Source organism: Trematomus bernacchii, unplaced genomic scaffold (genome assembly GCF_902827165.1).
Source record: "Trematomus bernacchii unplaced genomic scaffold, fTreBer1.1, whole genome shotgun sequence".
Lineage (NCBI taxonomy): Eukaryota > Metazoa > Chordata > Actinopteri > Perciformes > Nototheniidae > Trematomus > Trematomus bernacchii.
This window is the reverse complement of record NW_022987698.1, coordinates 663,145-688,340: the sequence shown is the minus strand read 5'-3', so window position 1 is coordinate 688,340 and position 25,196 is coordinate 663,145. Positions and strand designations below refer to the sequence as shown.

The 25,196-nt window shown below is 39.4% G+C and overlaps 1 protein-coding gene across 1 annotated transcript; it reads left to right on the top strand.

Moving 5' to 3' along the window:
* Nucleotides 1-8,062: 8,062 nt before the first annotated feature.
* Nucleotides 8,063-25,196, top strand: mmel1 (membrane metallo-endopeptidase-like 1). The gene is made up of 24 exons (XM_034139556.1): nucleotides 8,063-8,209; nucleotides 12,122-12,298; nucleotides 12,742-12,786; nucleotides 13,112-13,165; nucleotides 13,315-13,476; nucleotides 13,571-13,651; nucleotides 14,066-14,161; nucleotides 14,689-14,807; nucleotides 15,224-15,289; nucleotides 15,878-16,012; nucleotides 16,202-16,291; nucleotides 16,893-17,029; nucleotides 17,134-17,227; nucleotides 17,311-17,439; nucleotides 18,014-18,112; nucleotides 18,202-18,285; nucleotides 18,365-18,468; nucleotides 18,861-18,919; nucleotides 19,035-19,154; nucleotides 19,327-19,460; nucleotides 19,602-19,667; nucleotides 19,754-19,849; nucleotides 20,385-20,461; nucleotides 21,157-25,196. Exons 2-24 carry the CDS (start codon nucleotides 12,142-12,144, stop codon nucleotides 21,254-21,256), a joined length of 2,304 nt encoding a protein of 767 aa, XP_033995447.1. The 5' UTR covers nucleotides 8,063-8,209; nucleotides 12,122-12,141; the 3' UTR covers nucleotides 21,257-25,196.

Here is a 25,196-nt window from a genome sequence, read left to right as displayed (position 1 = left end):
TCCATAACAACGTACTGACAACAATGATTTGATTGGCTGTGAACGTTCTTCCCACCATGCCTCATCTTAAAGTGACAGACACACATTTTGTATTCGAACTGCAGGACACTATGTTGAACGACAGAGGACGCTATTTACTAAATTAATGACTGGAGAAAGCTGATAGTGGTCAATGCATGGATAGTAAGGTCAATAACATGGTTGAAGAAATAGCACATTGTATGTGATTGTTGATGAGAATATCATTGTCTGAATGTACTGCCTGAGAGTGTTTGATTACCTGAAAGTCAGCCTATGTTAACTTATGGTGGTGGGATGTTTTTTCCCTAAGACTTAGGTCAAAACTAATTCTGAAACTTATAGGGTTCACCTTTCCCGTTTTCGGAGTAGCATAAAATCCATGTTAAGCAGGGCTGCCCCTCCCTACACGCAGATCACGCAGACTGCGTGAAATAAAATATAACTGCAGCAAAATGGATAAATACTGTGAAGCACACTTAAACTCGAAAAAATATTGCTGAAGACATACCAAGCCTTCATAGCCTAAATAGTAATACCTTAGCTGCCCCGGAACACAGGGACAAAACAGAAAGCCATATTAGGTAGAAAAGAGGAATAAACTTCAGGCTGAGTGGTTTAAAGAGGAAACTCCTACAAGGACATCTACCAGATGTGCAACAACAAAGTAATGAGCCCAGGAGTACCATGGAAGAACAAGTACATCCAGTCAACAAGGTTTATAAAAGCATAGATTCCCATTTCAAGATCATGAATTTTATGATCAGTTTATGTTAAAATCTTTAGAGGCTTCTGAGAAGTATCTTAAATCATACTTGCTCAGAGATTTACAGCATGCAGAGACAGACTCTTTTATCCACTTGTGCACCCTATCAGGAGGAAATTGCTGGTGCACATTGTCAGAAAGCTGCTAAAATCCACTTCACGGTCTGACGTCTTCCTCGCTGCTAGAGAGGACAGATGTTACATGAGAAGAAACACAAACATCTTGAAATGTCAGATGAGTGGATAACCAATGCCTTTAAATGACAGCAGATCATAGCATTTGAATTGTACACTCTTTATTAAGAACCTGTTAAATGAATTGCCTCTCTCGTAGATGTATTAGTTTGATAACTTTTTATCAGAGAAGGACTTTTTTAGTTATGGTTCACAACTGCTTATTTACAAGTCCAGCAGTTACAGAGAAACATAAGCAACTTTAACACATTCAAGTTAAATATTCTCTCTCTTTTAGCTCTGTTCTGAGGGTTTCAGTATTGGTGCCAGGCATACAATAGTTGTGGAGGATAGATTTCTCTTAGTTTACAGAAACGGTTATATTTTCATCTTTGTATATTTTAATAAGTACCTGTCTAAACCTCAGATATATAAGACTAAATTGTTTCTTGCTGTAGGCGACCATCTCAACTTGAGGTCCAGCTAACAGTCTGCACATATCACTCTATACACTTGCACCCTTTCTACTTCTATTTCCATATGTTTATTCAAATGTTTACATATTTCATGACACTCTTCTGCACCCTCAGTATGTTCCCTGCCTCTGAAAAGATTATCTATCATGAGACATTACATCCGTGTTGCAATTTGATTCAGCAGTAGTTTTGCTTGTGATATCTCCAGCTTATCTTTTTGATAGATTGTGCTTTTAATACAGCTTGCTAAATCCGCATATTTTGTACATGTTGCAGCTGTAAGTTCAACATATTTGATCAGAGATAATAGAAGATACAAGATAAAAGTAATAACTTCTTGCTGATTTCCTTGTAATACATGTTGGCCATTAGCAACCATGTTGATTCTCTCCCCTACTGTATCACTCTTAGAGGACAATCTGTGCGGCGACAGTATAGAGTGTATTCAGCCTCTGCTTGATGACACTAGTTTATTTACATTAAACCTGTCCATCCGTGGTGGTACTAATGACAGAGTTGCAGGTGGTGCAGGGTCACAGCCATAATTCATATGCCTGATCCCCCGTGGAGCGAATGGTGTGAAACTGCGTGGGCGAGCTGCTGCTCAGTATTCCAGTCACGGCTCGTTTGCATTGAGAGCTGGCCAGGCTAGTCCAGTATGATTAGTTGACCACAGTAGTGTGGAGTTGCACCCCATTATCATTAAACGGTGGCAGTCATGAAGTCATATACTCCTCCCTGTCTCTCTAATTACACCCCCACTGTTGGGCTCCAAGCAATTACTGCCTGCCGCCAGAACGCTTCATCGTTCATTAGGCACGGATAAAGGACACATAAACAACAACAAAAACACGTGAAAAAATTACTCATATTTCTGCTAAACAACAAAATCTTACCTAACAATTGTGAAATCAAAAATGTGTTTTGGAGAAGGCTGCCAACAATAATTGGAAAAGGAATCACATACAGTATACACACAATATTATGATATTTGTCATGTGTCTTATGTCCCTTGACCAACCTTGTTCAGTATAAATGTATTGCATTGTATTGCTTCGTTCTGAAAAAAACCCACATTTTTTAATAGTTTTAACTGTTTCCGTCTTGCTGCCCTGTGTAGTTACAGGTCATGAAAAAAAGGGCTATAACGATAAAGCCGACAAAAAGAAGAACACAATAGGGCATGAGGAAAATAGTTTGAAAACACAGGTGAGATACTCAGGTCTTCTGTGTATTCATATGACCATATTGAATTACTTTTCCAAATGTCTGATATTAGTAATTTTGGAAAATCTTATTTATTTATGTTATGTGATGCTGAATGAGATTTTATAGTAAATAGTTTGTGCTGTCAGATGAAACATTGTTTAGTCAGACTGCAGGATTTTGCAAAGTCTTCTGTTTGACTGGTGAGGGAAATCAATGTATATAGTCAATATAGTTTTTAAAAAGCGGAAATGAATCGGTAACTTGTACAAAACGAGCACTGCTCAAAATTAGTAGTTTATCCTCGATAAGTTTTGCATGAGTTTTTCGGCTGGAAAATAAAATCGACTCTTAATTTTCAGTAAAGGACAAAGAGAGAAAAAGAAAGGCTGAGAATCCTTAGACAATGCAGGGAAAGTGTATTTATCTTGAGCTATTGGTTGTATTTATTCAGTCAACCAAACTGTTGAGATCCTCCTGAGTAAATATTGTTTTAGAGTAAAGCACACCGAGTTTCATTGTGCTTGTTGACTTTAAAAGTACAGTATGCCTGTTCAAACACAATGTCTACCATCATCTTGAATTGAACAATTGCCCAGGGACCCCAGAGTGTGTGAGGGCTATGCAAAGAAAACTTTGTATCACCACAGGGTCCGCTGCTTGCGTCTCTGATTTTCCTTTCAATAGTGTCTTTTGACTAACCTTGTTGCAGAGCAGCCATCGTTGCAGTGCGATTATGAGAAGGCAAAGAGTGTGTATTTTCCTGGAAGCAGGCACCTCTAAATACATTCTAGTTGGTAGAGACTGAGACAAAGCAGAACGAAACGAGGTGTAACGGAGAGTGAAAGACCAGCAGAGGAGTCTGATGGAGAGGGAGGGGGGTCTGACAGAAATGGGGGGGGGGGGGGTTGACAAACCAGATTGGGCAGGTAAGTGGTTTTTGCTGATAAAGAAAGGAACAGGGTCGATTGTCCCCACCACTCTAGCGATAGAGGTGGATGCCATTAAGATAAGGAGGATTAGACCTTCCACCTCGCTGTTCTAGCTGCCAAAACCTGAGGGACAGGTGAAGAGTAAAAGACCCCATCCCAGGGGGTTTGTTGTCACTTTCTGACCAAAGAGAACGATTCATGTGGAGTTAATAGGATATTGTTTGGATTAAGAGCTTTGTTTCTGATCACAGAAACTCTGTCACAAGCTTTTAAAAACAGACAACCACATAAAAAATGTATCAGCGGTGGAGGAAGTATTCAGGTCACTTCAGTGAAAGCCGCAGAACCACAATGTAACAACTGAAAGAAATGTTACGCTGCTCTCATGGCTCCAGCATTTGTTATTATCTTCAGATTATTTCTGCGTTGTTTGACAAAATAATAAGGAACAAAGCTATTTGCCATCGTTAGTGTCACTGGGAAGCCACAGATAATGTATATAATGGAGAACAGACTTTAAAAAAGCTGTATGTCCCAACTACAATGTGCTTCTTCTATCGTTGCAACAGCACACAGTGAATGGAGAGCAGTAAAGCTCAAGAACATGTCTGCACACAATAAACATGTACAATAAGAAAAGCCGACACACTTAAGGAGACATTAAACTGTTATGAAAGAGTCACGTTTGCAATGCATGAGCACATACATGTGGGTGTATGGAGTGCCTAACGACCCGCATCTGTTAAATAACACAACCCAGTCAGGTTTCTGTGGGCTGCCTTGGAGGGAAAACATTGGGTTCAACAAGCCATTCAGATTTGGCTCTCCTTCTCATGTCACATGCAGGCTCATAAAAAAATACTGCCCACCATCAGAGTATCTCCACTAACAGCTTGAAAACGACCATACAAAGGTGTGCCATATTTGTCTCACAAGCCATTCAGAGCAGTGTTTTTGGTAGCTGGGCCTTAAAGGAACAGGCGCTAAAACAAAGTGTTTAGACACAAGGTGAATACAGGTCAATTCAGACCAACAGTATGACTACGATGGTACTTTTTTAGACTTTAAAGCATAAACAAATGTTTAAGTAGAAAACCCATAAGAATCATCCTTTTTACAACGATAACACCTTTAAGATTTTCCCTAAAGCTGGCACATGCATAAGTAGATTACTCTTTATTTGAAATGCCCCTGTTTTTACTTCTTGTTATAAAGATATATGCTCGTCCACGCTCAGGTTTGGCGTGATTGAGAGTAAGGAGTGATATAGACCACATTGACTGCAGCCATCATGCTTTGGTCGCCAGTATTCGAACACATAGCACCTGGAAACGGTGATTTAATGGATGCTGATTTATGAGACAAGGACAGAGACTATGAGGTTTGCTTCAGGTCCGGTTCCTCTGAGTTAGTCAGCAGAGGGACCTTGCATCAGGGGTTTTATTTCCCGGTTGTGCTTAATGACCTGAGCGTTTCTCTGAGGCCTATTAAACACATGCAGTAAATCAACAGAGGAGGAACAAACCAGTTAATCACCAACTTTGTTTTCAGGGGTGAGGGACGGCAATTAATCTAACAGAAGGCAACCGAGCTGCCAGAGAGTGTGTTAGGACGACTCACACTGTCATGTCAGACCGACAGACATCTCAGCAGCCTGGGTCAAACAACAATCAATGCCTCTATTTCATCCAGAAAAACAACGTTATATAACCAACTCTAGCATTGTTAGTGTTTTTAAGATAGGAAAAATGTAGGATAGAATCACCTCGTCACAGTAAATAAGCTTTTACCTCGAAAAACGCTATTGACTTTAAGCATTGCAATTAAAAACTCAAATATTCTGGGCTGGCTAATCCGACAGCATTTAACACGAGACATTATTAACAGGGAGAAGAGAATGTAAAGCAGTGATTACTACTATTGTCAGGCCGCAAGCATTTAAAATTGTAATTTCAGGCAAAAACAGTAGAAATGAAAAAATGTAAAGTGCTTATTTATTAATCTGGCTATAAATGAGAACATGATGTTTTCATATCTAGGTCTTCTGTGTGAGCCACAGAACAATTTGGTCCATGTTGCGCAACCTGGTATTTGATATCATTTTTAGTTATGAGATGTTTTTTTACAAGTAATAATTAAGTAATAATAATAATAATAATAATAATAATAATAATACATTTGATTTATATAGCACACTTATAATCTGTTATCCAACAATAACATCCTTCCCTGCAGTTTCCAAGCAGACATTAAATATTTTTGCCACAGGCTTTTAGCAAAGTTGAGTCGCCTTCTCCATCAAATAAATACAGTAGCATTCATCAACAATAGCCTAATTAAAAAGCTTTCAAGCTTGTTTTTTCCAGATCCACTAATCACTGAGACAGAGCAGTATTTGTTTGCAGCCTGTGTGAGAACAAACATACGCTGCCTTACATCAAATAAATCTCAGATAATCAAGTTTGAAGTTCCCTACTTAAACGGGATTAGACTTATTCTTGCAAAAACCAACTCTTTGCACTTGAGTATATAACATGCAATTTACGGACTATAAACTGCAGCTGAGTAAAGACTTTAATGTTTGCCAGCAGCTTTCTTAAAGCAAGGTAATGATCATGAACAAAATGAGAAAAAAGCAACACATTAGCTGACAAATTCTGCAACACAGAGCAGAAAGCCCCAAACACAGCCGGCAGAAAGCGAAAGGTTGTTACTCCTGGAAATGTGAGGAAACCTTACCAGCACAGCATCGTCCTGAAAGGGAAGTGGGATAGAAAGAGCCCCAAAGCGTCCAACCCTTTAAAAGCACTGATGGTCATTTACTTTTAATAAATTCAGTGGAAACGCATTAGTCAGAACACATGCTTTCCTGGGAACTGGAGAAAAGCTGCTTTTCTTTCAGAGGTATAATTCTAAATGTTCACTTTAAATTCAATGGCACTTTACAGCAGTCACATGGACAGATGTAAGAGTCTCCTGTCTCCTGTACCTGCACCATGGATGACTTCATAGTTCAGAGGGACAAAAAGTGGACACTGTTATATTCGATTACATGCTCTCTTCTGACCTTTTCAAATTCCTCTGAGTACATCTCTGTATTTCCCTGCAGGAATAACATGTAGACTAGGGCCGTGCTCACATGTGAAACAATGCATTACATCAGATGATGACTTAATCCATCTCATGGGGGATGAGGAACGTCATGTCAAGAGTATTTACATTTATTAAAAAGCCTTTTGTTAGAAGATAAAATATTAAATTGTTTATCCTTTTGAGACAACAAAGGGCCATCCAAAGTTTGCCAATGTGTCAAAAGTGTTCTTTTTTTATTGAATTTGTTCTAGGTAAGATATGACTGAAATCCAAAAGCAAACATTTTTGCACATTTTAATGTCAGTATTATACCTTACACCATATTTACTCAAATGATAAACCTTAAAGAAGGAAAATTACATTTCTTAATGTCTGTGAGGCCAAACATCATTTTCAATATTAAGGATATCAAATCAATCAATTATATTGCACTTCACACAATGTCTATATGAGAGGAAACATCCTCTCTGCTAAATAAATCCTTTGAATAAATTATTATCTCAGTTGCGAAACCTCGCCTCTCCGCCGCGTTGCACTCCATCAGTCATGTTGTTGTTGAATGACTGCAAGGTCCCTCACTTATAGCCATTTCTGTGACATTAATCTTCAACATATTTAAATAATGCACATAAAAAAAGGATCTTTAACTTATCAAATGCATGTTCTGTTTTTGGGTTCGATCCACTCAATTTTGTTTACTCTCAGCCACCTGAGCAACTGCTGTGTGCATGAGCTACACACTCTCCTTTTATTATCAGCTAATTAGTGTGGTTAATCAGGCCGATAATGAGCTGGGCACCATGCCATTTCAATCTGACACCAGGCCAGGGTTCAGATCCCAAAGAGAAACACGTTGGGCATCTGAGATCTCCATGAGGACAAGTCTTCCTGGACATGAGATGAGCGAGGGATGACAAGAACAACAGTGGTGTCTCTTTTTAAAGTGATGACAAGGGGGGCATAAATCAATTTTTGTATGGCTACGGGGATATAAGAACAGCTTGAAGAGGTTTAGAAACTCAGTTGCAAGATTATCTGTCTGCAGAGAGCTTTAAAAACACGTTTGTGTTATCTCCCTGCAAGCTTTCCAGATTTTCCTGCCCTTTCCTTTCCAGCTGGGGACACACCACCGGGAGAAAAATGGGAAATGTATGCTCACTGTAACACATCCTGTTGACCCTTCAGATACACACATATCATAACCATCCTCATCCCCTCATAACAAACAGATCCCCAACATCTTATCACGAAAAAACAATGCTGTACTATCACCTCCCATCTGCCTCCTCTCCCTCCTCTTCCTCCCTCTCTCTCTCCCTCCCTCCCTCCCTTCCTCCCTCCATCTGTGTCTTGCTCTCGCTCTCCCTTTGCTGCCTCACTCATTCCCTGAGCAGCACACTGAGCTGGATAACGTCTCCTTCAACCCGCAGCACAGACTCATTTCTCTACACACCAGCTCTGAGTGGATGCTCAGCAGGGGTGTTTGAGATATTAGCGCGCTGTGGGGGGAAACGGCTCAGGGACTTCTACCATCCACATACAAAGGTAAGCCTCTGGATCCTTCAGATTATATTCCTGTTTGCTGAGAAGCACCAAAGCCAAGTTAGCCACCTGAAACTGCAGCCTTTAGGAATCACTCCCGCCAGATCCTCGGCTGTCCCAGGACAGATTTGTAAGAATTTTTTTAAGATTTCAAGTTGTATTTATAGACTTTGAGGTGTACTATACGATAAGTAGCAAAGCAAATTATACTGAACCAGAGAACGTGTGTTGGCAGTCTGACCTGCGAGTTAATCCTTGTTTTGTTTGGAGCAGTACGTTTAGAGAAGAATTGTACCAGTCACTGAACGTAATCTTAATTAATGTGCTTAAAACAAGCAGACCTGAAAACATTCAGCACTGATTGGTCTCAACTTCAGAGAAAGGCTTAATTTAAACCTCTGACCTGTTGGCTTACACCATGCCACTGCTTTGTGAACAGTTATTTCATGCATATAAAATGCATATCTACCTACTTCATGTTGGTAGAAAATTGTTCTTTAATGTTAGTCTAAGTAAATGAACGACCACATGTTTACCAACCGGTCCTCAATTAGGGTTGAATCATCAGTGTCTTCATATAAATCTGTCTTAGCCTGTGTGCATACATGTGTAGAAAATAAAAGCTTTATATCTATTGTTTTCATGATGTAGAAGTTGGTTTCCTGGGAACTTGAAACGGTCAGAGATTTTAGATGTTGAAGTAAATTTAAAGGATCTGGAAGGTGGTACTATTGGTCAATGTGTTTGCTTTAAATGTGTGTGTTTTTGCTTGACTTTAGATCATTTTGGAAATGTAAGCCAGTAATGAATCTTAATATTGTTGCTTAGTCTGCCCATTTTTCTTTTTTATTTGTTGTTGTAACTATTCCCTCTTTGACGCATAATCTGCAGAAGCCTCACTGTGGTTCACGAGCATGAAGCTGGACGATGTTGTGTAGCGCGGCAGCTGGAGGAAGAGAAGCAGATCTTCTCTGTCAATGCAGACTTTTATTTTGTTCCTGGCGTCTTTCTGTTTTTCTTTTTAGTTGCAAATGCACCGTTTATTACCTTGCACTCATAGCAAAAGGCAGCCGTAAAATTGTGGCCCTGGGATTTGTCTCCCAGGCTAAACAAATACTGTCTGCAGTCTGCAATCACAATAAAAAGTACAATTCAAGCCATAAAAAATAAATAAAAATAATATAAAATAATGATTCATATATTTGCTAGGAAGAAAGTAAAAATGTGTCATATTATACTTGATTTAAACAGCATGTTTCAAAAATAATAAAGAATACAGTATATCATCATCAGATAAAACACTATATTCATAATATGTCTACATTACATTTTTTAATATTTAAAATGGTTGGCTGACATAATGTTCTTTTGGATTCACCAAAGGCTTGTGAGTCCGATGTATTGCTCTAGGGAGAATTGTCTTTTTGTAAAGCCATTTCGCCAATTCCTAAAATAGATATTATTTGAATTTTTTTACATGTTTTTTTTGTCATTTTGCTTTATTGAAATGGAAAGAAGCCAGAGACTTATTATGCATGGGGTTATTCATAAATACAATTTAAAATGCCTGAATTCCTCCCAAAAACAGGGAGAAATTAAACAGAAATGGAGCACAGCTCATCATCTGAGGACATTCAAAGATGTAGATCTTGCATTGTGGACTGCACATTATTGCTAAGTGAGGCCTGTCTTTGATGCAGTACAGTATGGCTGGATTGTGCCTCAGAGTCGTTTATGTGCACTGTGATACTGAGGGTGTCAGTGAGTGAAGCTCTAACAAGCCCCTGCCTGCTCTTCATCACTGTAGTGCCAGATATGTGCCCATGAGTATTCATCAGTTAGGGCTAATGGGGCACAGCAGTGTGGACCTCTGATTTACAGCCTGTCCCCTGTCAGGCCTAATGATAGGGCAATGGTGCTGGTTATGGAGAAACAGGTGCTGCAGAGTGAATAGATACAAAGCAATGCTGCTGAAAGCCACGGGTGATTGTGGTTTTGTCCTCTGCACAAATGTTCATTTGCAATATTGTGTTCACACATACATCATAATTGTGCAGAGAAATGAGCTCTCTTGAAGTATGGGCTTAGGCTATGTCTTAAGGCCTAATAGCATGCATGTGTGTGTGTGTTGGGCAAATATTTCATCTGTTTCTGTTCCCCAAATTGTTTCCAGAATTAATGTCATATTAATTATACACAAAAACTGTCTCTCCTATATTAACAACAGATGGAGCTCAATGATTAAGTGGAAAATAATGTCCCTCATGCACTAAACAAAATGTTATTAAAACAGGGGCACTGGGCCCTTGAGAACTATCATTATTAAAGTAAAATAATCATTTCAACAGGCAAGACACTATGTGGCAGAAGGGCTGGGCTATATGGGGAAAGTAAATAATAATATTACTGAGAGAAATTAGTATGATATCTGTTTCAAATTCAAAATGGAAAGAGAAGGTGTTGAATGATTGGTTTAACTCAAATATTGTATAAGACAAACAACAATGTACATATAAAGACAGCTACCAAACTACCTTTACAAAATTGACAATAAATAGCATTACTCATACTGGCCTGCGGCACAAGTCATTAAAATAAAACTCATGTTTATAGCTCAAACATTAGCGCTACTGGACCTATCAAGCTCCCATAACACATACATGCATCACTTATGTTTGTGTTCCTTATTTCTGAGGATTCTTATATTTTTGGCTTGTGAGCAATTAAAACAAAGGTATTTCTACTTTTCACTGTCTTTGGTTGAAGTGTGGACTTTTTTTCTCAGTTCCTGTTTCCTTCCGAGGATTTTTAAAAGATTGAGATATTATCAGCTATTTCACATGACAAAGTCAACTCATTGTTTCCAGGTTGGAAACCAATGATGTCCCTTGCAGCAAACAAAAGCTAATATAGACAAAGCAGTCATTGTGTCAGTTCCTACTTAATCTCCCAGTCCATTATGAGTTGATCTCACATTAAAGTGGACCTATCGTGCTATATTTGAATAATATAGTGTAGGACCATACCTATATAAGGCATATTTATACTTTTTTTTTTTCAAAATACCAAACAGATCATGCATTTTAGCCATGCCTCATTTCGCTCAATTTGAATGTTAGCTCTGTTTTTGCAAGGGCAGATTCTGTGAGAACAGCACCATCTAGAGGCCTGGCATATGTACTACAGCGTCTCCAGCGCTTTCGAACGGCAATGCCGTGGTTGTCTCCTCCTGATTGGTGGAGTTGGCCCAATAGCCGTAGCGCCACCGTCCTGACGTCAGGACAGTGTTCAAATCTGGATCAGTTTTGATCAGATCCGTTGCAGCCCCTTTTTTAGAGATTTGGGTATGGAGGAAAATAGAGAGGGTTGTGTTTTCTGACACTTGGTGAGTTCCCTGGAACACCGGGGACACACATTCATGTATAAAAGACGTACAAAAGTGCATTTTGCATGATAGGTCCCCTTTAAGATAGCATTGATACATTTAAGGAGAATTTCGTCCCGCTTAGTTTTTATTAAGACTATCATGAATTTTAAAGGCCATATTTTGTGTATTCAACATGCTCAAATATAGTTATGCAAAGGCTGCAGAAATAAGCAGAATAGCAAGAATAACTTGTCTAGTGTCAAACTGTGTTTCTGCAACGAGACCAGAACAGTTTCACAACTCCTGTCAGTGAAGTTGTTGTAGGTGTTAAGCAGTTGAAGCTCACTCACTGCAGGTCGGCTGGCACAGTTTACTGATGGATCACTGCCCACACACACATATACACACGCACACGCACACGCACACGCACACACACACACACACACACACACACACACACACACACACACACACACACACACACACACACACACACACCTCTCTCTCTGCCTGGACCATCCCACACTTTAACAGTGTCTTTCCCACAGAGCCGGCAGTCAGGAGGAATATGGGCAAATCCGAAAGCCAAATGGATATCATGGAGAAATCAAGTAAACCTGGAAAGCGCCGTTGGACTGTTGCAGAAATCGGTCTGTCCGTGCTGCTGCTGTTGGTCAGCTGTGCCTTGGCTGGGTTGGCAGTCCTCTACACATCGGTTGTGAAAGGTAATGGATCACTGAGGAAAGATCCAGATATTACAGATGGCAGCATAATGACAAGGGTCTTCCTGCTTTGTATGTGTGACTGCGAGTTGGCATCGACACAGGAAATAATCCTGACCCTAGACGTGCTTTCAGATGCAATATTGATGCACACTTCATTGGCTAACCTTTTTAGAGATTTTTAAAGGTTAGTGTTACTCCAGCAAAATAAGGCTTTCACTTCAAAATACCATACAGTATATCAACTATACACACAGACAGGTTTAATGATAACGATTTTTAACTGTAGGCTCTTTATTTCAGGATTTTGTTGACTTGCAAACACAAATACAACTCTGCCTGGGACATAATTGTGTTTCCCCATGCTTACTGTAAATGATAATTGATCATTATAAGATGCCCTGACTGTGTCTAATGTTTGTACATGTTTCTTCCAACCAATGCAGAGCAATCCAACAGGACAACTTTGTCGAGGAGCACAACAAGTGAAGGTGAGCGTTGGTCGCTTTAAGCTTATAAACTCTACAAAGGTCGCACCGTGGGATAAGTGGGTTTGCATGTGTCATATTGAAGCCTGCACCTCTGATAGTCACTGTAATACTGTAATTCCCTTTACTGCCTGATCAGCATTGCCACACAAAAGTGAAAGAACAAAGTCACTGCTGACACAGACACTGACCGTCACACACAGACCACACATACATCTATTTAGTTTGAGATTTTTCACACAACAACATCCTCCTTGTCTCAGTCTGGGGGTAGTTTGTCAAATGGTGCGCATGCTTTCTCATGAATGTTGACACTGATTTGTTTCAGGCCAGCTGATTCGCTCCAACAGTGTGTGTACAACTGCAGACTGTGTTACTGCAGGTGAGAGGGACTGTTATCTTATTCGCTCTCTTGCTGTTCCGTTATGTAAACAAAGTCAGCCCCCTTTCCTTTCAAAGTATGTTATATCCACATCACGATGTTCACTGTCCTGCCTCCCTCACCTCTCTTGTCTCTGTGATGCCTCAAAGCTGCTCGACTGTTGCAGAACATGGATAAGTCTGTGGAGCCTTGTGATAACTTCTACCAGTACGCGTGCGGGGGTTGGCTGGAGAGACACGTGATCCCGGAGACGAGCTCCCGCCACAGCATCTTTGACATTCTGCGGGACAAGCTAGAGATTGTACTCAAAGGTCAGCTGGGTTTCAGTGGACTGCAGCATGCAGGGCCATGAGGGGGCTTCATTCAGAGATACAATGTCTGCATGCATGTGTTTTGTTGTTTCAGGTGTTCTCGAGACGGACAATGAAGAGGACAGAAATGCCATCAAGAAGGCCAAAGTCCTTTACAACTCCTGCATGAATGAGAGTAAGGCTCTCTTTGTGCTGTCTGAAATTGACAGTTTCTGAAGTTGTTTATGTAGCAGGCTATCACACAGCCAGGATTCTGCAGGGGATCACCAAGTTAAAAGCTTCAAAAATGTAATTTTAAACATTTTGAATTTTAAAAACCTTGAAGAATCTATAGGACCTGCAGATACTAACCAGATGTAGCCTAGCAGGATATCTTACAGAATGTATTACCCTTTTATTGATTTCTCATCCATGGTGGTTAAAAAGAAAAAGTATTTGTCAGTTGCAATTGTTTTTTTCACTTGATGTTTCAAAGATAAAACTAAAAGTCAATCTTAATAATGTGGTTTTCCGACAGAATGAAGGGACTAAAGTGTGGTTGTATGTTTATGATATATATATCATTATATGATATATATTTTTGGTGCAGGCCTCATAGAGCAGCGTGACTCTAGGCCCCTCCTGAGGCTCATCGAGAGTATCGGGGACTGGCCTGTGGCGACAGATGACTGGAACATCACTACCGGTACAAACACAGCCTAATGTCCACAGCTTGTTCTGTACAAACATGCACATGTGCACCTGCAATACGTCCTACTCAGATACATTTGCTCACACATGTAGAATTGCTGTGTACGACTAAGCAATTCTACACAATTGTCAAGAGTCCGACCGAGGCTCTTCATCAGAGCGGTCATGTGTGGAGTTTGGGAGTGTGTTGAGTATAGAAGCAGGTCCTCACTGAGGATTGTAAAGTGGGCTTTAAATAGTCTACACTGCTCTTCCCCAAGCTCCTGGCTCTTGCCACGTTAATTAAATGCAATCATAGACAGATGCTCAAACAGCATTAACCAAACATAGACGCATCTGCACACACAGATTTACACAGATTGCCCAGTTAAATGTGCAGCGGAAGAAGAGGGAGCCTCATTTTTGCATGATGCTAAATTAAATAGTTATTTACAAAATGATTACCTTGTTTAAATTAAACCCCCCCCCCCCCCCCCCCCCCCCCCCCCCCCCCCCCCCCCCCCCCCCACCCTATAATTGCAGAGGAAGCATGGAGCCTTGAGGACACACTGGCCAAGCTTACTGCTCATTTCCACAAGAAGGTTCTGCTGGACATGTATGTGTGGACGGACGACCGGGACTCTCGGCGCCATATAATTTATGTAAGACCACAAAACAACACTTAACAGTCCTGATGTCTTTATAGAGCCATTATGTGTTTGTGTGTCTCTTAAAGGAGTAGTTTCTAATTGTTTTAAGGGGATTCATTGTATGTACTTTATCACTACATAGGTACATAGTCATAGCCATAAAAGCAGAGTGATTGTACTGCTGCATCAGCAACACGTATTTTAGCCACCTTAAAAGGCCAACCAAATAAAATCAGTAATCTATGCCCTCTACTCAATACTCAATTGATAAAAACTGTAATTTAACCTTGAGGAACATGTACTGTAAGTTGCTGGTCTATTACTGTTTCTTTGTACAGTTGTCTGACTTTGTTGTTTAAAAGGGTTGGTTAGAATTCACCAAAGTCCAACAATAACATAAATAATGTTATTTTTGTAAATCTGTTTAGATTGACCAGCCGGGACTTGGAATGCCATCAAGAGACTATTACTTCAACGATGGAAACTACAAAAAAGTAAGTTCTCAAACATATTTTCTGACTACTGTACACTATCACCGATCATGGAGACCATTTTTGTTTTATTCGTAAAATATGGAGAAACCTTTCGCTCGGATTTCTTCCTCCATCATTTAAAATACAATTGGATGAAGGGATTTCCTTTTTTGGTCTTAACATCATTGACAGAATGATAATTATTACTTGTTACAATAAACTGTCAGGTCCATATTATCTCTGGTCTTAATTCTCGGTTCGGTATCATTGAAGAGAAGCCAGCAAGAGTGAGCTAAATATAAAAAAGTCCAAGTTAAAAACCCAGTGTCGACTCTTTTCTAATGAGAATCAGTACTAGCTCATAAAGTCTTTAAATCTAGCAAGAAAGTCGTCAAGTTGTCAACAGTGACAGCCCGTCCTAAATCACAATTCAAAGTTCTCATAGTCCCTGGATTATATATATATATATATTTTTTTTTAAAGTATCATTGTCATTTTCTTCTTATTTGAGTGGTACAACATATTGTAATACAATTCACCTTCATTAATCTGACACAACTGTGATTTGTTGTGGAAAACAGCATTTTATAGCTTGTGATTGCACCGTAGGTTCGAGAGGCCTATCTACACTTCATGGTTTCTATTGCGAAGATAACTCGAGAGGACAGGAACTTGACTCAGGATGACGACCGAGTGTGGGAGGAAATGATACAAGTGCTGGAGCTGGAGACAGACATCGCCAATGTGAGTGCCAACCACAACAGGAAATGGAATTGTGCGACAAAGGCAAAGGAAAAAGGAATAATGACAAGATGAAAAATGAGAACCTCCTCTCTGTTTCAGTTCACTTTGCTGATGAAAGGAGAGAAAATGTGAATATATATAACCAAGATCAGTTTATGGAAAGCTTCTTCCTTCCTGTTTGTTGGACAGGCCACATCACCGGCAGAGGAGCGCCAAGATGTCACCGTTCTCTACAACAAGATGACACTTGGAGAGCTACAGAGCACATTCAACTTTAATGTACGTGTTATTTCATTTGTTTTTTGTACTAAAAGTCACCTATTCAAACACATAAACAATTATGTTACCGCTTTATAAACAAGTACTTTGAGGTGCCTTTGAGCAGAGAAGTTGACAGCTTTTTTACTTGGTAATGATGAACCATAGCTGGCCATTCTTTAAATAAGGCACATTGTTTATACTAGAGTTGAACTAAGACCTGGGTAAGAATATCTGTATCTCACACATGAAAGAAATAGCTCAATTTCTTTTAAATACACCTTCAATTTGCCTTATTGCCAAGTAAGATAAAAAGAGTGACACCGCTTTAATTTCTGTAAATTGATATGAAGCTTACTCGTTAGCCTAGCACAAAAACAGGAAGCGGGGAAACAACAAACACTCTCTCATAAGTAGGTTTGCAAAAACAATTATTTTTATATTGAACAATTAACGTTTGGTCAAGACAATGTCAGAGAAAAGTGTCCAAGTTGTTGTCTTTAAATGTCTTGACTTTGTCCTTAACCCAAACACATTCGATTAACATAAAACTGAGAGCAGAAGGACATCTCTAAAAATGTATTTAATACGCGAAAACATCTCCTACCTCTTTGTTTTGCAGGGTTTTAACTGGACACGTTTTATCCAAGGTGTTCTGGCCAGCGTGTCTGTTGACATCCAGCTGGAGGAGGAGGTGGTGGTGTACAGCTCTCCGTACCTCGAGAAGATGAATGACGTTCTCCCCAAACACAGTGTCAGGTCAGGCCAAGAGGGCTATACAGAATCCATGAAAATGAACATATTACAGAATATTTACAATTCAGTAACACTTTAACAAGATATTGTATAATTTATAATTGCAGGACTATGCAGAACTACCTCACCTGGCAGCTCATCATTGACAGGGTTAATAGCTTGAGCCGCCGTTTCAAAGACGCCAGAGCCCGTTACAGAAAGGTGCGATGACGATGATAAGCCAGCACATATTAAAATGAGCATATTCAAAAACTGACCTACAATGTGTCTGCTGTCTGTGTCAGACTCTCTACGGGACCACTGTGGAGGATGCTTGGTGGCGGGAATGTGTCCGGTATGTCCAGAACAGCATGGAGAACGCAGTTGGAGCTCTGTATGTGCATGAGACTTTTGCTGGAGAAAGCAAACGAATGGTAAGGGCTTCACTTCTGTAACCCCCAGTTTGATGTTCAAAACACACATTATTTTTCTCATACTGTCTTATACCTGAAACGCTTAGTTTTGAAGCCTGCCTGAAATTGTATCAAAAACAAGTTTATTTTGTATCAGGCAGTAAAACATATTTATTTCTGCTGTAAAGTTGAGCATTTTACCATGGGGGTTTATGGAGATTGACTTGCTTTTAGCGCCAGCCTGAAATGGCCATTCAAGGCTAGCTTTTGGCACTTTTGCGTTTATTTTGCAGCGCCAAAAACTGACTGGGTTGCCTTATTTCATTTAAATGTGTTAGTTGATAGGTATGTGCAAAATCACTGAGTATTTCTCTTGGACTTAAAGTGCACTTTAATGCATTTTCTGCTTTTCACACACAATTGTTAGAGTAGTTGTTATTGTCATCGCCCCTTGCATTCTTTGAACATAATTGATTAAATATGTGTTAAATGAACACAATGTACAGTATGTTATACACAAAATATAATGTGTTATTCAGGGCCCCATAACTATGACAGCTTGCTTCTGTATGAGATTTAATTACTTTGTTCACAGGTCAGTGACCTTATCGGTAAGATCCAGCAAGCGTATGTGGAAACACTGGAGGAGTTGAGCTGGATGGATACTCCTTCGAAGGAGAAGGCAAGAGAGAAGGTATCAGAGGAAGCCAAGCCAAAAATATATGGGTTTATCTTCTTTAGATGTTCCATATAATCACACTAATTGTTCTGTATGTCACATAGGCCATGGCAATCAAGGAGCATATTGGCTATCCGGATCATATTCTGCAGAAAAGCAACCAGAAGCTTGACCAGGAGTACGCTCATGTAAGTAAGGACTGGGTCTGTTCCTAAGCCACGCTGGAAATACCTGACATGTCACTGATCTCTGATTGTCCGGTTTCAGCTGAATTTTAGTGAAGAAAACTACTTTGAGAACATCCTTGAAAACCTCAAGTCTGAAGCACAGAAGAGTCTGAAGAAGCTCAGAGAACCAGTCGACCCAGACTTGTAAGCTGCTGATAAATCTGAAAGAGCAAACTGTCCTTATGAACTAAAGCTCCTGTAATCTTTGTGTTTTTGTATGACTTTATGAGACATAAAACATCACAACAGAACGCCATTTAAGATGAGGTCGATAAATGTCGGTTTCATAGATAGTTAACGTGGTTGTTCTGAAAACATAACAAAAAACGTTTCAAAAATGGAGAACTAAAGGTCCTACAGGTGAAGATTGCTCTGTGACATCATTAAGTAATCATTAAAGAGCATTGGTAGTGAAGATTTTAATGTTTTGTTTCATATGCAAAATATGCGCTGTGCATGGATTCTCTAGCATAGTATATACCACTGAAAATGCAGTGTAGTGCTCTTTTCTAAATTATAAACCAATCACTCCTCAGGTGGATCATTGGTGCTGCTGTGGTGAACGCATTCTACTCACCCAACAGGAATCAGATAGGTAGGAGCTTTGCCTCTATGGAAAAATAATAGATGTGTTTTTTTAATGGTTAGTCAGTGACTCCTTAGTGTATTTCAGTTTTATTGTTTCACTCCTGGTGTTTTTGTCTTCCCAGTCTTTCCAGCAGGAATCCTGCAGCCGCCTTTCTTCAGTAAACATCAGCACCAGGCCCTTAACTTCGGTGGAATAGGAATGGTTATCGGACATGAGATCACACACGGATTTGATGACAATGGTCAGACACAAGTTATTCCTCATGGATATTTTGGGAAGCCCAAACTGATAGATACAGTTTAAAATTCCCTGTCATTTTAAAATAACTGTGTATTACTGGTTACACAGGTTACTGTTAGATGCATCATGTTTGGCAAACAATATTTAACATAATGCATTGTGTTTCCTCACAGGGCGTAATTTTGACAAAGATGGTAATATGCTGAACTGGTGGAGTAATTTCTCTGCTGAGCATTTTAAAGATCAGTCACAGTGCATGGTGCAACAATATGGCAACTTCAACTGGAAGCTGGCAGGTGGACAAAACGTAAGCACCCAGTGGCATTTATTAAATGAGATGTTGTGTCTTGGCGTTAATCCCAGAGATTGTAAACTATGTATTAAGTAAAAACCAGAATGAGTGTTTTCATGCCTGTGTGTGTTTTTGGTTTTGTCGGTGTGGCTGCAGGTCAGTGGAATCAGCACTTTGGGGGAGAACATTGCAGACAATGGAGGTGTTCGTCAAGCATTTAAGGTTGGATGTTAGCTGCAAAAATGCCCAACAATTTAAGGAATGAACTAACATATCCTAAATCTCTAAGTGTATGTGTGTATTTACAGGCTTACCTAAAGTGGGTGGAGATGAACGGCGAGGATTCTCGTCTCCCTGGTCTAGACATGGACCACAAGCAACTGTTCTTTCTTAACTTTGCCCAAGTATGTAAGACTAACGAGGAAATGTTGATCCTGGATGTATTAATATAGCAGACAAAGGGACAGACAATCATTTCTCAATCTGGAGTCAAGAGCCAAAGCTCAGAGGGGGGCATTTTTCAGCTTTTTAGTGCTGACGAGTAAACACTTGGACAAAGGGAGAGGGTCAGCTGGTGAAGCAATCTCAAAACACTCACATAGGGGATGGAGAGGAGCTGCCAAAGTAAAGAGCATCTGGGTGCCAGGAAATGTTATGCAGAAAAGCAGAAAACGGTCTTCAATAATTAAACAGGTCAGGACTCCCCATTGGGATGGTGAGTTTCACAATTGGTCCGTTGGTCCATGAGCAAAATAACTTGCTAAACTTGCACCATAAGAGCTTGAATAATTATTAGATTCAAAGTAAAATGATGATATAAACACGAGTTAGGGAAACACTAACTCTATAGTTTGTAAAAAAGGGTTTTAATACTAACAGTCTGCAGAAAGCTTCTTTCAATGGTTGCTTTTTAAGGTCGATTTTGCCTTTATTTTCTAGGTATGGTGTGGTGCTTATCGGCCCGAGTATGCCAGCCAGTCTATCAAGACTGACTCACACAGTCCTTTAGAGTACAGGTAAGGATCTTCAGTATGCTCAGATTTATAAACATTAATATCTTAATCGCTAGTTTGAATGACATAATTAAAACACCACTCTATTGTGATCGTAGTGATGCCAACTCTTCAGATCCTCTCTGCTTGTTTTTGTGCACAGCAAGCAGCTGTTTGAAGCAAAACAACGCTCCAAAAAAACATTATATATACAACCTGCTCAGACAGATTAGTGACCAGCTGGTGAACACAGTGAAGCATTTAGCAGCTAAAGAACCAGATATATTTGTCATGAGTTGATAGAGACTAACAAATAAAACATACACGTAAAAAATAGTTTTTTAGTCAGCCATAAACAAATCAAATGCTAATGGTGCTCCGTCTGGATGTGAAAATAGACAACTGTTGGCTAACAAATGTGTTATATTACCATAACATGTGACAGGATGTTAGTGTTGTGTTCACAGCGGTTTAACCAAAAGTGGCCAAAATAAATCAGATATTTTTAGGTTTAAATGTAACCAGATTTAACATATTTGTACGTCATGCTCACCTGATGTTCTGTGTGATGGACTAAGGAGCTCAGGTTTCAGGGCAGCTTGCCCATTCGCTGATCCAAATGTAAAAACTTGGAAGCTTGATTCTACCTTAGTGCTCCTCTAGCATTCATCACATGTTTCATCTCTTTTCATAATGTTTTGTTTTTCTATCGTCTTTAGGGTGCTTGGATCTCTCCAGAATTTCGAAGCGTTCTCAGAAGCTTTCCAGTGCAAGAAGGGCAGTCTGATGAACCCCGAGCAGAAGTGTCGTGTCTGGTAGAAAGTTTTACTCTTGAGAAAAATATATTTCTTGACTTGGGCAACTCAAATCATAAGAGCAAGTTCTCCACCTTAAACCCACATAGACATCCCTGCTTATTTCCAATGTATTTTGGGCAGAGTAACGACACAGATTTTTGCATATACTGTAGACGGATAACATCCTGGACTACACCCTAGTTTCAAATCATGAAGCATGTATAGTATAGAAAGAAACTTGCTAGAGTATCTTCTCAAGTTTGACGCGGTGTCTCCGGATGAAAAGGTCACTTGTTCTTTCTTTGCTCTGTCCCACGGCAGATGACGAGTGGGTACATGAATATAAAGGCTATATAGAATGGTTGAGGCTTAAATGGCCCGTTTGAAATGCTTTGCCAGCCTTTCTTGAACTACTTCTTTAAAAAATCTCTTGTGCAGATCTTGTGATTGATCCATTATCGTTTGGCGCTAAGCTGCCTTGGTATCTCTACTCTAATGTTTTGTTTTTAAGACATTGTGCCACTTCATAAGAAACAATAGTGAACAAATCTAACTCTGACTGAAGAGTGTGAAATAAATGAAAGCTCAGGGCTTTGCCGAAGTAAACTACAATAGAATTAGTCACACTCTGAGAGTTTGTTCATTCACTGTTACATGAAACAAATTACCTAAAGACTTTAAGACTGTTAAATCTGTGCAGCTTTAACCTTAAATTAACATTCTGAAAGAGCTGCGGCTTTCAACATTTTTACACTTACAGAGTGGATAAACATTTAAAATGTACAGAACTTTTTGAAGGATAATTTTTCTAAGTTTCTTTATCACGTCCTGCAAAAGATTGTTGCTCACTGCAGAATTTTTGTTTGTGTGTCCTTTCCTGTAAGTAACCATATTCCAGATGTTTTGAAAAGTACTAGTCGCCTGCTTCTTTTATAGATAGTGAGAGAACACCTGTGATATTGATAAAAAAAACAACAATGTATATCAGTTTAGATACAGGTTTGGATATACAGTAGGTTGCTAATCACAGCTGTGTTGTGTGCTTGAAGCCCATTCCATCTATCTCTCTGATCTATTCGCCCTGTTACGTCATTTTGAGAGGCTATCAAGCTATGTAAACACATAAAATGTGCCATTTGTTGTATGACACTTACCTACATTTATTCAAAGTTATATTGTCTGCTTGTATGCTATCTGTAATTTTAACTCAACATGGTGATTGATATGTAGAAGAACAGTAATTTACTTCACGATGCGGTCCCCTGAGAGGAGAAGAACACACAGTGATTACACAACTTTTAACCTCTGGGCATACCCAATTACTTGCTGAGGGAAAGGGAGAAGACAAACCCATCACACACACACACACACACACACACACACACACACACACACACACACACACACACACACACACACACACGTCGGCAGGCAGCAGATGAAGTGGTGTGCCCTGTGATCTCACATTGATCAGTGCTGTGTAAGATGAAAGGATGAAGTGCAGTGTGCTGAAGCGTGGTGACCGCTGTAGCCGAACAACCCGCCAGCAGCCAGACACACACCGAAGAATGGGGCTTGTCATTAAAGAGATGGCCAGGGCCAGGACTGTTATTTTCTACCTTTATTATCAAGTAATGACAGGAGAATCAAAGCAGAGCAGAACTCATAAGAGAGGTACTGTCTGCAGTACAAACAGCAGAAACACAAACAAACAGGCGGTTTTTTTTAAGGTTTGCTTGTCACTGGACACATTCAGGATGCCTTGGTGAACTGAACACGACTTTTAGGTCTCAACAGAGGCTGCAGAATTGAATGTGCATATTGAAGCTTTAGTCTGTCTTTACATATTGGCAAATACTGTTGTGTTAAGCAGAGGGAGAGGACACTGATAAAAAAAAAAAAAGGACTGTTTACTCAGAATGTATTTGGTGATAGTGTGCTGCCATCACAAAGCAAAAGGTTTGACATTTTGGGAGATGATTAACCTGGATAAGAAATTGTCTGTTAATTATAAGCAACAGTCAGATGGCCCAGTTAGCTTAGCGTAAAACAGGAAAAAGGGAGAAACAGCTAGTCTAACACAGCATCCACACGGCAGCGTGCGTTGAAGCTTGCCGGCGGGCGTGTCTGAAGCTCGACCAACAACCAATCACATGAATATCCCGCCCCGGACACACAAGCACGCGGTTTGATTGGCTAGAGCTTGTACTGGCATATGATTTGATTGGCAGACACTTCCGTCGAAGCTTGAAAAGTTGAACTTTTCTCAACTTTTGAAGCGAGCAACGGAGGCAAAGCGAAGCGACGGAACCACAATGCAGTTCGGCAAAGCGTGACGTCACCCCATTCAAAGTGAATGGGAAGCAGCGTTGAAGCTTTAACGCACGCCTACGTGTGGACGGGCCGTAAGGAGCAAAAACAGACGTAAGCCATTGAAAAAAAAAACGGAACAGAAAAAGAAAACATCGGCACTGATAAACTTATATTTGGCAGGCATTTGTGCTATAAACCTAACACTTGTTGCAGCGGACGTGAGTAAAAATTAAACACTAAATAGAAACGGTAAGGAAACCTTCACTGAAGATACTCCTATTAACAAAAAAATAGGAACACAATAAGATATTAGATTGTAGTTATGTCATCAAAATGACAAGTGTGGTATACTTTCCTGGAGGTTCGTTTTTTTTGTAATTCTTGTGTTTTATTTTTGTCATAATTTATTTTGGAAAAAAAAACATTTAATTCAATGGCAAAATGTAAATTCACTGTCTGGACTCTAAAACATTCTGTCTCTATTCAATGGTAACAAAATCTGCCTTCCAGTTCCTTTGAAATTGACAAGCTAATAGTTAAGTGAAAAACAATATGCATTGTATGTAGTTCTCATCTCCCTACGGTCACTGAAAAAGTTTACGAACAAATGCCATAAAGAGAGCGAATATAAGAACTCATGTGCAGCATAACAAAGTGTTTTTACGGTGCTTTGTTGTGCAAAAATATTATTTTTTAAGCAATAGCTGGGCAGAAATAGTTGTTCAGACTACAATCACTGGGATAGTAAATTGATTTTTCAAAACATTTATTGGATGTTTTATGACAAATTTGTTATCTATAGTTCAGCTGTAAGCTTTCATTTTTCAGCTGCTCTTTTCGCTTTTTTCGGCCATTTGGTCGTAACGTTTTCTGTGAAATTAGAGAGCCTACTCTGTATAAAAGATATCGTTTTAGATGAATGAAAAACTAGTGTAAAAAGATAAATTAATGATTAATTATCATCTCAACTAGACTATTCTCACAAATGTAAATACAGATTAAGCAGTCTGTCTGCTAGGCTAAGCTAATCGGCTGCTGTAGCCTTACAACAGACAAAATACATGAGTATCAATCTTCTTATCTCACTCTTCTCCAGAAAGCAAAAGAGCGTATCTCCCAAAATGTCAAACTACTCATTTAAACAAGGCACATGTATCTTGTCTGGTTCAGAGAAATACTGAAGGATAAATCACGAGGTACGGATTTATCACGGGTTGCTGTTTGAAGGGCAACAGTTTGGACTGGACTGTTTATCAGGTTTCCTCAAAAAGAGTCAAACTGTTCAAAATAGTAAGCTGAACTCTAAAGGGTAAATATACAATGTGTTATTGTAGATACTTGATGTTCTATACTGCAGTATTTACATATTAAAGTTTTTAATTAGGTAAGAGAAGAACCTCTTACCATTGTTTTAGCTTCACATTTACGTACATGTTGAAATTGTGTCGTTTTGAAATTACCAGCCAAGTACAAACACATTTTTGTTATATATGAAAATATGTATACCCATCAGAAGAGTTTATTTATCTATATGAATATTTATGAAATACCATTGTTGCTTTGCAAGATTTTAGACGTTAAAGATGTTTTCTGAATGTTCCTGCTGCTATGTAATTATCTAGATTGCCATTAAAGTGACTGTCTCAACT

Bases quoted from the DNA above. Each gene is read 5' to 3' on its own strand.
- mmel1 (XM_034139556.1), top strand. From the start codon at position 12,142: ATGGGCAAATCCGAAAGCCAAATGGATATCATGGAGAAATCAAGTAAA. The intron at 12,787-13,111 runs GTGAGCGTTGGT...GATTTGTTTCAG, and splicing joins GAGGAGCACAACAAGTGAAG to GCCAGCTGATTCGCTCCAAC. The intron at 18,469-18,860 runs GTAAGCTGCTGA...ATCACTCCTCAG, and splicing joins GAACCAGTCGACCCAGACTT to GTGGATCATTGGTGCTGCTG.